We start from the raw sequence: 14,246 nt of genomic DNA, 5'->3' as shown, positions 1-14,246 counted from the left end.
ACATAGGTCATCAATTATCAGAATACAGGAAATATTTAAGGATTTTTATGAACTATGTGGTTTGAAGGTTAATATTGATAAAACAAAGGTAATGAGTATAGGGAAGTAAAAGGGAGAACATGAAAGATTACCTATGGGTAATGTTGTAACTGAAATAAAGATTTTAGGAGTGTATTTTGCATTGGATATTAAGGTCAGAGAAGAATTGAATTATAAAGAGATACTGAGTAAGATTAAAAGACTTTTGGGATGGTGGAGACAAAGAGATTTGACTGTAATGGGAAAAATATTTTTGCTCAAAAAATATGCTCTGTCTAAATTATATTATGTTTCTTCATCAATAGAGGTTCCAAAGTGGGTAGTGGCAGATATTGATAAAATTTGTTTTGAATTTATATGGAATGGTAAAGATCGAATTAAAAGGGTTATTTGTTATCAGGATTATAGTGAGGGCGGTCTTAGAATGACAAATTTTGAATTGTTTGTTAAGAGTCAACGAATTATGTGGTTGAAGCGATTGTTATATGTGAGAAGCTCATGGGATGGAAACTTTTTTTTTTATTATATTTTTAGGACTGCGGGAGGAAGATTCATATTTTTGTGCAATTATGATATACGATTTCTAAAGTTTAATGTACCATTGTTTTATTTAGAAATTTTGAGGGCATGGCAAGAAATGGAGAATAACCGGAATTATCAAGAAGGAAAGATTAATCCATTTTTTTTTAAATAATAAGGATTATTTATGTAAAGGGAAAATGATTTTTTGTGAAAATTTATATAGGAAGAATATTTATTTAGTGAAGCAAATTTTGGAAAAAGATCGTATTTTTACAGGTTAGGGTTAGATAGTGAAAATAATAGTTAAAGTTTGGGAAATAGGGGAGGTTGTTGTAAGAAGCCAGAAATTTGAGGGAAATATATATGATTTTTATTCTGTTGATAAAGAGGAATATAATATTTCTTTGAACATTTTTGAGAATGTAATTTTATTGAAAGATGTTTCATTTAGAAAGGTGTATGAACTCTTTGTTACAAATTTACAGCAATTGTATATTTTACGAATAAAAGATGGCCAAAATGATTATTTGTTTTCGAAAAAGGAAATTACACATATATTTTTAAGACCGAGAATGACAACACTTCTAACAAAACTTAGGGAATTTCAGTATAAATTATTACATGGAGTTGTTTATACAAAGGAAAATCTTTTTGAGTTTGATTTTGTTGCAAATAACCGGTGTTCTTTTTGTGAGCAATCGGTAGAAACATATAAACATTTATTTTGGGATTGTGTGTATGTTAAGAATTTGTGGCAGGAAGTGATAGATAGGTTTGAGATGGCAGATCTTCGAAATATAGAGTGGAGAGATGTTCATTTTGGTGTTACGGGAAGGGATCCAAAAGTAAAATTTTATAATACAATAATTTTTATTTTGAAATATATCATTTTTAGATCTAGGTCGGAGGGAAAAATTCCTACTTTGGAGGAAATTTGTAAAAGAATAATAAGTTTTCGGGATGAAGAAAAAGAAATTGCTATAAAAAGAAATAAGTTGGGATTACATTTGCTGAAATGGGAAAATGTTTCTGAAACGAGAGCTTAAGTATTGTTTTGTTTTCTTTTTCTTTTTATTAGTACAGTGTAGTTATCAGTGGTGAAGGCAATATAATGTGTCATTGGCCGCGTGCGGGGAGGGATAAGTTTTCGGTGGTGTAAAAGTTGTAGGATTTTGTCCGCAGCTAGGAGTTTGATGAGTTTTGTTTGATGAATTTGAATGGGTATTTGGAGCGGTATTTGGGTGCGGGCGGACGATGCTTTTCTGCATACGGCCCATTACACGCTTGTCTATTGTACGTATCAATCAACATTTGGAAGTCGTTTTCATTAGGAAGGAAGGTTGTATCGCTTCAGGTGTGTTTGTGTGTGGGGTGTATGTGTGTATGTGTGTTTTTGGTGTTGGTGTGTATGTGTGTTGGTGTTTGGGGTGTATGTGTGTGGTGGTTGTGGATGTATGTGTTTGGGGTGTATGTGTGTGGTGGTTGTGGATGTATGTGTTTGGGGTTGTGGTGGGGGTGTGGGATAGGTTTGAGTGCATAGGGGTTGGTGGGGATGGGGATTTGATTTTCAATGAAATGATTTCATTCTAGTTTTGTATAACGTATTTTTGGTGCTTTTTTATGTATATACCCTTATACCATGTATACTCGATTTATAATCGAGTTGTTATGTTGAAGAGAGATGATTGGCAGTATAAGTATACCATAGTCAAAGATATATATATATATATATATATATATATATATATATATATATATATTGTAAATGTCAATACTTTCTCGTGAAGAAATAGTCTGTAGGAGTGAGTTATAATCGAGTTGTTATGTTGAAGGGAGATGATTGGCAGTATAAGTTGGTAATGGATTTGTCTTTTGAATGGCATTTGTACCGTTTTTATGTTCATGTTACACCCAGAATGGGTTGATTTATGATTGATTTGAATGAAATCAATAAAATATCATTGAAAAAAAAGTGTGTGGCGACAAAGGAACCAGTTATACAGTATACTAATGAGCAAACCACCACCTGACCGACTCTTTCCCTTCGACTCTTTAAACTTCACCTCCCAAGCATGTCAGGAGAAAGTAGTTAAGACGTGATTGAACAAGAATTACCGTCACTTCAAATCTCATAGCCGAATTGACGCCAGCCAGTAAAGGCTCAGTAAAATTACATTCATGTAGTTGCACACACGTAAGCGCACACGCACACACGCACCTACAAACACACACACACACACACACACACACACACACACACACATATCTACAAACACACACACACAAGCCACACATGGAAACCTATTGCGTGGACAACACCGACAAGCGTATATATCAACAAACGACTTTCCATTCACTGTAATTATGATTTTATGATTATTTTATTGAGGTGCGGGTTACCAAAATCACTCAGCATTGGTGAGTAAACAACAAGTTCAGTTTGTTGAAAGGAAGGAAATTGGCAAAATATTCCTCAAGAATATTTTTCTCAATCTTACTCTAGACCACATAATGTATGAGAATTACGTCTCCTTTAGGATTTGGAGTATTACGAAATAAGTCGATAACACAAAGAAAAAACTGGATCTAAATTCAATATTACGAAGTGTTTAAAAAGAAAAACAATTACTAGTAAGTCAATATCTGACTTTCAAACTAGCGTTCGCGTCTGATTCCATAACCATGTCCAACATCCATGTCTAATGTCGCCGGACTGTAGAGAAAAAGAGATAACAAAAAAAGGGGATCAATTGAAATCACACCAAACTTTTATCACTTCGAGTTTTGGAATACATTTCTCCTTATCACCATTATACATCCATTATGTCCTGCCAGAGCTATACGACCGTTTGAACAGCTCAAGCGGATGAGAATCTTACGTTGTTAATACATTGTATAGTATTGAGTATATCCTTAAACGATGTATTCATACAGTTTGCGTATCATTATCTACTTAATTTATTTTCATATAATGTATGTGTGTGTTTTGTATGTGTGTGTCCATGTGTAGCTGCATATGTGTTTGCGAGATATGCGTTTACATTTACGTATTTACTTAGTTATACATGTTATGATTTGTCTGCGTGTGCGATATAATGCACTCTTGCATAGCTGTATTGGGAATGACGTTATCAGTAGCCGTAATGACGTTATAGTGACGTAATGATTATATGACGTTAATAGGAAGGGCGGATGGGGGAGCTGAATGGGGGATGGTCTTGTTTAAGTTTCAGATACAACATGCTTCCATTTTTTATATCGCTGTACTACATGTATTTTCATTTTCTTTGTTTGTTCTTACTTATGAAAAATCAAATTTGTGTTACAATCATAGATTCCTATTTCCACAGTGCTAAAATATTACTCGCAAAGGAAATATTCTTGTTCATTGGGCATGACAAACAAGACCAGTGATGAATATTGTAGTACCTCCGTGGTAAATCGAATTGCCGTCGTTGGTATATCACTTGAATGGAAGTGAATAATTATCACGGGGAAAAAGGCGCGTGTAATCATTACTTACTTACTGCATTACTTACTTCCAATGACTCCTGACGATTCTAATGAAGCATACTGCAGCCTTTTTTGACACTGTCAACGACGGTTCCGAGATCCCAGTCTTCCTGGAATTCCTCCTCGGACACGGCCTCGGGAAAGGCCCTCGCCATACGGAAGGCTGGTGGACAAAGCGTGTTCGCGTCATTACCATGCCAGCGGCAAAGACGCAACGATGGCGAATATATGAAAACGATGATATTATTAGTATGATGACGATGACAATGACCATAATTATTATTACAATAAGTGTCATTAATTTTGTAGATAAGATAATCACATCAATAGCAATGTTATAGTACAATTTATACTACCAATGTCAGGGGCGGATCCAGGAATTCCATAAAGGGAGGGGGGCACAAATATGTCTGGTGCTACATGCGGGTTTCATTTCATTTTTTTTTTATTTCTTTTGCTTTAACAAAATAAAAGGGGGAGCGCAAGCCCTCTGCACCCCCACCCCTGGATCCGCCAGTAAATGTTAACAGTACCCTTTAACATTAATCATTGTCGTCATTGTCACTCTTCACAATCATCATGAATTCGGTTGTCAATATTTTATATTTTTCACACCAGAAATCACAATACTAAGAGTTTGCATGGTTACAATAAACATGATTAAGAAGTCTTGGACCTAACAATGATGACAGGGAGCAATAACTACACACCATAAACATAACAAAATGGTAAGACGCATGGATATATAAATTATGAGAGAGAAAAAAAAAGAGAATCCGCCTACAGTTACAGGCCAAGGGTATGTGAAATTATCAAAATATCAGATTAATGAACATTATTTTTTTAAATTTCTAGTTAAATTTTTATCTAGTGAGGGAAGAACATGAAATTATCCAACAACTTGAAATGTAGCTTTTGAACGGATTGTTACATTCTCCGAAAAACCTTCCGTGAGTGTTTTACTAATCTTTCTGCATTCGATTCAATTCAATGTTCTATTTCATTTTCGACAAGAACATATAATAGACATCACTTTTTTGGGGAACAGAAAATAAGGTGCGTAAAACTATGTAAGATGAAAAGAATGTACAATGATTGCAGAACCTTACAATAATTATATATTATCATAATACTCATGTGATTAGAACTAAGTAAACAGTATGCAAAATTCGAAAAATGGAGGACCCACTAAAAAGAACAAAGCTTGTAGGATATGGGCCCCTCAGAGGAAAAATATCACTTGAGAGCAAAGTAAAAGTCTGGAAGCCCACTAGAAATAAAAATCTACAAAAACAAACAGATATACACACAAATAAACATGAAACAAGACTGGACTAGGAGTAACAGTACAACGGAGAGTTGACTATGAGACTAGACAAAGGGTGCGTTTATCAACTCTTTTTCTCGGCAGAAACAGGTTTTCCAAACAGCTTTCAAGGAATTTTTACGAGTTGATAAACGCAAAGCTGTTTTGAAAGCCCTTTCGGAAAGCCTTTTCGAAAGCCGCAAATTTGTGGCTTTCCAAACAGGTTTCCTAAACGGGTTTTCAGAAACCGGTTTGTAAAAGCCTTTTGAAGTTGATAGACGCAAAGCTGTTTTGAAACGGCTATAGCATTGTACTGTATAATAGTTACGAACAATACACGCCTTCTCCTCGGGTCGATTGCGCAATGCAGCTGTGCAGTGACAGGCCAGTTATCGTGTTCGCGAAGAGTTGATAAACGCAACTATTTTGGAAGCCGTTTCTAAAGGGCTTTGGAAACGGCTTTCGAAAGCCGTTTAAACAGGGGAAAGTTGATAAACGCAGCCAAATGAGGCAAAGGTAACATAACAGAAAAGAACAGAACATGACAACAAAGTTCAGAAGAGACAGCGATCTCGTCAGAAGTATGTCGAGAGAGTGGGAAAAAGTGACGCGAGAAAGAACAAGGTAATAGAGATATAATCGGAGAAATATCCTAGCCTAATATGAGTATAATAACAAGAGCTAAAGTATACGTGTGAGCAATTAATTCGTAAAAACGTAGGTTCTTAGATAAGGAGTTATAACAGCTGGTTAATTCAATTCAGTAGAATTATAAGATTGCAATAAAAAAATTTCAGTTCCCTTTTGAATGAGTATATGGAGGGGGCATTTTTAATATCGGGATGCAGGGAATTCCAATAACTTGGGCCAGTATAGACAAATGTGTTCTTGGCTAAAATCGTACGAAAAAAGGGTAAATGATATTCATTAGAACGTCGAGTTGGACATTCATGAAAATGAATAATTTTTTATGAACATGGAATTGTAAACATCAGGAAGAGAGTTATTGTTATACATAAATTGTCCTAAATTAAATAAAAACAAGTCTCTAAATTTTAACAGCTTATTAGAAGCAAACAGTGCATCTGTATCAGAACGTATGGGAGAATATATAACAAATGACACGGAAAGCTTTTTTTTTTTATTTTGGCAAAAGGAATTCTCTATCCAACAAATTTTGGTGCGTGTTGCCCAAAATTAAAACTCCATAATTAAGGTTAGGCACTATCAATGAGGAGTATGACATAAGGAATGATTTTTTAGGGTAACACAATTTTAGTCCATTGATAACACCTATATTACGTGAAATCATAATACAAATATAATCAATATGCAATTTCCAAGAAAGTCTCTCATCTACAATAACACCAAGGAATTTAAAATATGAAACTCTTTCTAAAGGAGTGTCATTCAAAAACTATGTCTGTACTTAAAGTGCCAGCAGTATTACTAAAAAGCATAATATTTTGGGTTTTTTTTTGAACATTCAACGAGAGCTTACTAGCTCTAACCCAATTTGTTACTTTTTTCAATTCGCTATTAACCTTTTGTACAAGAACATCAATATCACTGTGGACTAGAAATACATTAGTGTCGTCGGCAAAATGTATAAATGAAAGAGCTTCAGATACATTACAAAAATCATTAGCAATGCGTCCATCTTATCATTGTCTATAATTATGTCTATAAACACGCTTGATTGAGCACAATGTCGGGGGAAACGGCTACTCCTAGAGTTGCAAAATCAATTTAGTTTATTGAAAGAATTTACACCAGGCATTGTTACCAATGTGCATCAAACAGCACACGTTGTGTGAGTAAACGAGGTAGTTGGTAATATTTTGTCGTGTTTCCACACTGCAAAGATGAAACAAGAAGTGCTAAAAAATATAAGCCTTTACTGGTGATATGGCATAAATGCATATGCTTTATTTATTAAAGATTTTAGCACTATTTGCGAAACTTCTTTCACATCAACCCCCCCCCCCCAAAAAAAAAAATGACTCTGTGACTTTTTGAAATCAAAATTTTGTGTTAAATGTGTGCTCACTCGTGTAAGACTCAGCACATTATTCTCATGCTCACTCGGAAGCTAATCAATATACTATCTTAGGAATACCCCTACCAGTTTATTCTGTTCAAAACCATGTTATTAAAAAGTTACGCTATTTTGATTGGGGTACATTGTGTATATGTACTGTAATCATTTTTATAATTATGTGCACATATGATTTTGTATATCACTTTTTCTTCGATGGGAGTAAAGAATCACTGATTTGGATTCAGCTGAATTGAATTGAACTAAAATAATGTGATTTGATTTAATTGAATTGAACGAAATTGCGTCTGCCTTTTCGGCTAGATTTTTTTTTTTTTCTTGTTTACCTAGCTCTGCGTCGGATGCGCCATTTACCAGCGCGCATCCCTTCTTGACTGCTGACGCGGCTTTCTTTCCATAATGCTTCAGAGAGCTCCAAAGGCCTTCGGTGCGGAAGTTATCTACGTGAGGAATTTCAGTGAACACAATAGCAGAGTAAAATATTGTTACGAGAGTGTCAATTTCATCATTACATTGACCTTGTTCTGAATCATTATTAACTTCCTCCTGAAAAAAAAAAATCGAACATAACAAAAGATACAAAGATCAACCATTAGGCCTATATCTGAATGTATTATAATTAATGGAACAAGTTGATGATCTATTGTTCATATTCTTTAAGTCCTTTTCTTTTAATTGCGTATTGCATGGTGGCTTTTACATGCAGACAAAAATGAGGGGGAATATATCATAACTGACAACGCTCGATAGCTCAAAGTGTAAAAGATACTATTGCGTTGTCAGACTCAACATAAACTTTCATATTGTTGTCAGTAGCTGGTATATTCAGCACAGAATTTCCTAAATATTCACAACAGCCACAGCCCAGGGACGGCTGTTCGAAGTCAAGTTTATAGGAGAAACAAACAAACAAACAAGTACTAACGTTTGCAGTTAATAGCTCTTACTATCAATATCTGTTTTGCGGGAAATAATAGTTAAGAGCACATGAGCACGTGAGCACGTGAGCACATGGCGCATATTGCTTATAACTATAACAAGATACGTGTCTTGACATTTAGATGACTACTCAGATGGCTTGATTTATTGCCTTCGCAGTATCACTCTAATTCTATAGTTTTTTTCTTTCGTCTTTAATGTTGCCCACCAATTCTTATACTGTATTTTTTGAACGTTTGCGAACCATAATTGATAACCTTTTTTTTCACCCTTTTAGTAACATTTTCCTTTCCTCCTATCCGTATTAAACTATATGTGTCTACTCTGCCTCAAACTCTTCCTCTCACCATATTGGCCGTTATCGTTCGATTTTTTTTCTTTGACCCTTTATATACAGCCACCCAAATTCACTTCCTGGGCCTGTCAGATGCCCCCCCCCTACTCTTGTATTATTACCCCCCCCCCCCCCAGAAAAAACAGCAACAAACAAACAAACAAACAAACAAACAAACAAGAACAAGTTGTACGACTATCGTAATGCAGTTCTTTTCCTTCTAACGTATAAAGACATAGCAGCATGCTTATTACAATCGCCATCTGTTACATTATATTTTCCAAATTTTGAGAGATAAGAGGATTTTGTATTGGGAAATGGAACGGACATTTGTCCCGCGTACTACAAGGAGTAGATGCAACGTTTACCTTTGGCCAGGCTTTCCAGAATTTCCTTCTTCAGGTCTTCTCGGCTGGGGGCCGAGTTGCCGAGAGAGACGGTCATCAGGAGGCCGAGCAGTACCAGGGCGAGCTTCATGATTGTGCTGGGAGGTTGTTTGTACACTGCAATAATTTGAATAAAGGAATGATTTATATTCTGGTAATTGCCTGGTGCCATGTAGGCATTAATTAACTTTGATTTGTTTACTTTATAGATTCCGATAGAAAAACGATAATAAAGTAATAATTACACGCAGATCATATGATATTGACAATGGTAATGGTGGCTATACTACCTTGGTGTAGCGCACACCTACGTCCGTGTCTGGACACTTGTGGCGCTTAATTCGATACCGACGTAAACAGTTGATTATGAATATGTACCGAGTGCGTTTTACGTACGCGTTCTGTTTCATAATTCTGTTTCACAGGCATACTGCGCATGTTCCTCGTCATCTGACATGATAAAAATTGGCTAAAATGTGGTAATCATTCCAACTGAGATAAGTTAAGTATTCTCTACCTTCATAGTGGCAGTGAATTGTATAAATACGAAGACAAAAACAACAGGCCGTTGATAATATAAATAAGTATATCATATTCTGCCTAATAATGACAATATTACACAAACAAAAATAAGCATTCATCTACAATCATTCTGTAAAAGCAAATAAGCTTACCTTATCACCTTGAATGTAGTCGACGAAAAGCCGGAGTCAGCTGTTACGAGTCTCTGCTGTCGAATGTTGAGAAGTGCACGATGAAATTCACAGCGTTTTGCTCACCTATTTATATCTTCTAGCAGCCATACATCTCTTTAGATGAAATTATGTTGCTACCATGAATACTATACTGTGACAGTTTGATGAATCGATATTTTTGGGGGACTGTTCAACTCTTATTGTCTTTAAATTTGATAGTGGTAAGGGAAGAAGGTGTCAGGATGAACGAGAACTTGACGATCAAAGAAGAACGGTATAGTTAACGCAGGAAGTATACGGTGTCTCACATATGGTCTCAGACTTCGTGTTACAGGAGATTGATCAACTTTGTCATCTTTCGTTTTCTTTTGCTTGTTTGTTTGTTTGTTTGTTTGTTTGTTTGTATTGTTTGTTTGATTGCACATTGCTGCGGGTTCCAATGTCCTGGTTTTAACACTTTCCCCTTTTTTCTTCTTGTTTAGAGAGCATGCAACGCGGTGAAAAATCACTGTCAAGTTTTTTTTTGTTTGTTTCCATTTCCTTTTTTGCTTTGGGTGGAGTGTAATAAGATGAATAAATTTTTCTTCTCCTCCTTTTTATTGAATTAAATTGATAATGGTTTATTGATAAAAATAAGCAAAGGAGAAGCCCGGTGACTAAATTACGCATTATATAGGGCACTATAATAATATATAGCTTTATACATATAATTTTGATATATATAAGTACAATATATATAAGTTTATATTGGCCAATGTTTTGGTATTTCATATATATAACAACATAAAGATGAACGATTAACGTTTCAAAAATGACAAATATAACATCAACAGAAATAACCCTTGGTATATTTATAGATTTCAAAAAGGCGTTTGACACAATCAATCATCGCATCCTTTCAGCGAAATTAGAATATTATGGCATAAGAGACATTGTGTTGCAGTGGTTCCAAAATTACCTCTCAAACCGATCGCAGGTATTGTGCTACAAGAATGAAATATCCAGTCGTGGAACGGTCATGTGGAGTACCACAAGGATCAGTGCTGGGACCCACACTGTTTCTATTATACATCAATGATTTACCTAGCTCATCGAACTATTTTCAGTTCAGTGATATGAATGACGTAAATAGAAAATCGAATGAGGTACAGGAATGGTGTATTGTAAATGAATTAACTATTAGCTTGAAGAAAACAAATTATATGATTATTAAAGGACCAAGACAACCAATTGCAATTAAAGGTGTGTTAACAGTCTCTGAAACGGTTATAGAAAGAGTACATGTAGCATCTTTTGTAGGAATCCAAATTGATGAGACCTTGATGTGGAAGGATCAGATTCAGTGTATCAACAAATGCATTAGGAGCAAAATTGGCTTAATTTTTAAGTTAAGATACTTTGTTCCAAGGCATTTTTATACAAATTATTTATACAATCACATATACTTTATGGAATTGAAGTATGGGGAAGTACCTACAGAAGCCACTTAAATGGTATATTTTTAGCACAAAAAATGGCCGTGAGAGCAATTACATTTTCCCCCTGAAGAACAAGTTCTAGGCCATTATTCACTAGTCTACGAGTGTTAGATGTTTTTGACCTGCATAAGCTTGCAGTGTCAACCTTTGTATATGATCTACACAAGGGACATTTACCACATTCTGTAACGCAATATTATGAGCCAATGACTCATGCATACAGGACTAGAGGCAAAGATGATTCCATGCTTAGACTCCCGAAATGTAAAACGACACATGGTACATTTTTTATATCTTTTGTCGGGTCAAAGTTTGGGAATAGTTTGCCCAAAAATGTTCAAGAGGAAAGAACAAGATCTTCATTTCGAAGAAACCTAAAAAATCGATCACTTGTTAAATGAAGTTTAGTGATGAAAAGAATGTTCAGTGTTTAGTTTAATGTACTTTTATAGTACAGTTACTTTAAAAGAGTAGACCTTGCAATAAGCAGCTTAAATATACATGTAGCTATAATGGGAGAACCATTCTTGACTAGCACTTGTGCTAACTTTTGGTTCCCCCTTTAACAACATTATCTTCTGTTTTTCTATTTTTTTCTATTTTTTTTCAGAACCTTTGTCTATGCGTATGTCTACATTACATGCTTATTCATACTCTTTGTCTTTTCAGTGATAAATGTATCACAACGAAACTAAATCTATTATACCACATGTATTCTTATGTAAGATAAATATAAGTATGTAAAATATATGCTTGCATAGGTGTAAGAACCTTGTACAAAATCATTGTATTGTTATAAAAAATTTTCATGTTATTGTATCTTACCCTATGGAATTTCATGTTACCATGTTATCATATTCACATATATGTTGTTAATAAACAACTCAACAACTCAACAACTCAAATATATAGAGTCTTATCAAAACGCAAATAAGGGGAAAATAATGTGCAAAATGTATTACTTTAAGATAATTGCCATCAGACCATAGTTATCGATGCACCTATAAACGCACACACATACACACACACAAACACATGCACATCACAGCCACATCTCTATAGATACCCATTAATACTCATCTCATTCACCCATTCAACACCTGTAAACATTCATACATCAAACAAACAAGGATTATAATTTCCTGATTATAAAAATCCCGAGGAAATTATAGGTACAAACAACATGGATGAATTCAACATGATGACATGTTTCCTTGAACAATCCCCCCGAAAACAAACAAACAAAGGAACAAAAAGCAAACAAAAAAAATACAAAAGATAAACAACAGACAAAATCCAACAATTCTGTGACCAATTTCTATTATGAGTGCCTGGACTTGTTCTCGGCTTTAAGGTTTGAGACTTCATATATGTGAAAATTGAGTTTTGGAGTTGAATACTCATCTACATTTTGCATTATCATGGAATAATGTCCCATGCTTGAATTAATCTCTTAAACCTATTTTAGCTGTAAGATTGAAATGATATAACACTCGATTAGTTTGTTTAAATGACATCAAATTAAACGTAATATGTATGCAAAAGAAAAGCAGAATTAAACTCAATCAATCAATCAATCAATCAATCAATCAATCAATCAATCAATACCTTTCCCCTGTTCCGAATTTCCCCAAATGTTAATGCATAAAGCTCATTCACAGATACAACCATTCTTTTCCTCATGATATCGAACCTTTTTGGAACGACGAAATTTCCCTTCCCGCGAAATATGTCATGCTTTCCAACTTTATAGTTTGTACCAACAACGACAGCAAAAAGTTTAGAATAGAAATAATAGTGTACGTCAATGCTTGCTTACATCATAGCCAAAAAAAAAAAAAATCCCGACTTTCAAGCAGTGAGAATACAAGTCATTTGTTGTGGTAAAATATACAACCTGTAATCGATTTCGTCTTACCCCATTTTTCTGCATCACTCGATTGTTATCAATCGTTTCCAATTCGTGGAGTGGTCGCTTTAATGTCATGTTATGTGAGATTGCCGGAGACCAAAATCGTCCCAGCATCTGAATCTGCCCTTATGATCTCTCTGATATCTTTTCTCTTTCTTCTCCCTCCCTATCTCTATCTCTTTCTTTATGTCTACCTATCAACTATATCTATCATGTCTTTCTACTATCAAACTATTGATTTTCTATCGAATCTATATATCTCTCTTTCTATCTGTTTTTTCTATCTATTTATCTCTTTATCTTTCTATTTATCTCTTTATTAATCTAGTTAGCTAGCTAGCTGTCTATTCATCTGTCTATCTGTGTATCTTTATATTATATCTATCATATTATGGTGCTGTTGCCGTTTAGTGATTAGTAATCCAGTATTGTGGACTCCAGTGTTAACGAACATCGTTTTAAAGAAATCTTCCGACCTACCAGAATTATTAGCCATCATATATCTTGGAGAGCTTGCTTCCAAAAGGGGCTAAATGCATTGACAAATGATGGATTAAGCGCCTTTTGCAAGCAATCTCTTCATTGTTTGTTTGTTTTTTTTACTTTTATTTGTTCGAGTATGAGGAACTTTCCATATAACGAAAGAAACCGTATGATTCCGATCTGGACTGCGTTACGGGAGTCGCCTCCATAGCAGCAGAAGGTGTATCAGAGTTAATGTTCATCATCTCGTACGTTTACTATATGTGACCGTTCACCTCAAGACGAACATAAAGTCGCACACACTGATTTTGCGTGAGGACTGAAAATAAGTGAAATGGGTCAACCTAGCCGAACTTGACTTTTTCATATTTTTGAAAGAGCGGGTCTTCTTTTACATTTTGCTGAAATTTGGTATCATAAAACGGGCAGGAAAGTGTGTTTTTTTAGCAGTTTATCGCGAACATTTTTGGTAGAATAGTGTAATTAGGTGTGTCTTTAGAATCCCTTTTTCATTTCTGAAAAACCTTGTCCACACTCTTCACTTTCAACTCTAATAACTTTTGAAAAGATAGTGCTACTG

At 34.9% G+C, this 14,246-nt stretch overlaps 1 protein-coding gene across 1 annotated transcript; it reads right to left on the bottom strand.

Moving 5' to 3' along the window:
• Positions 1–4,100: 4,100 nt before the first annotated feature.
• Positions 4,101–9,211, bottom strand: LOC139723319 (uncharacterized). The gene is made up of 3 exons (XM_071634579.1): positions 9,081–9,211; positions 7,766–7,879; positions 4,101–4,237 (listed from the first exon to the last, which is right to left on the bottom strand). Exons 1-3 carry the CDS (start codon positions 9,187–9,189, stop codon positions 4,122–4,124), a joined length of 339 nt encoding a protein of 112 aa, XP_071490680.1. The 5' UTR covers positions 9,190–9,211; the 3' UTR covers positions 4,101–4,121.
• Between the last annotated feature and the right edge of the window lie 5,035 nt (positions 9,212–14,246).

Source organism: Diadema antillarum, unplaced genomic scaffold, assembly GCF_040938485.1.
Source record: "Diadema antillarum isolate AM-2024a unplaced genomic scaffold, OU_Dant_1.0 scf00000186, whole genome shotgun sequence".
Taxonomy (NCBI): domain Eukaryota; kingdom Metazoa; phylum Echinodermata; class Echinoidea; order Diadematoida; family Diadematidae; genus Diadema; species Diadema antillarum.
Note: the sequence above shows the minus strand (reverse complement) of the source record. Positions and strands in the feature narration are given on the sequence as shown.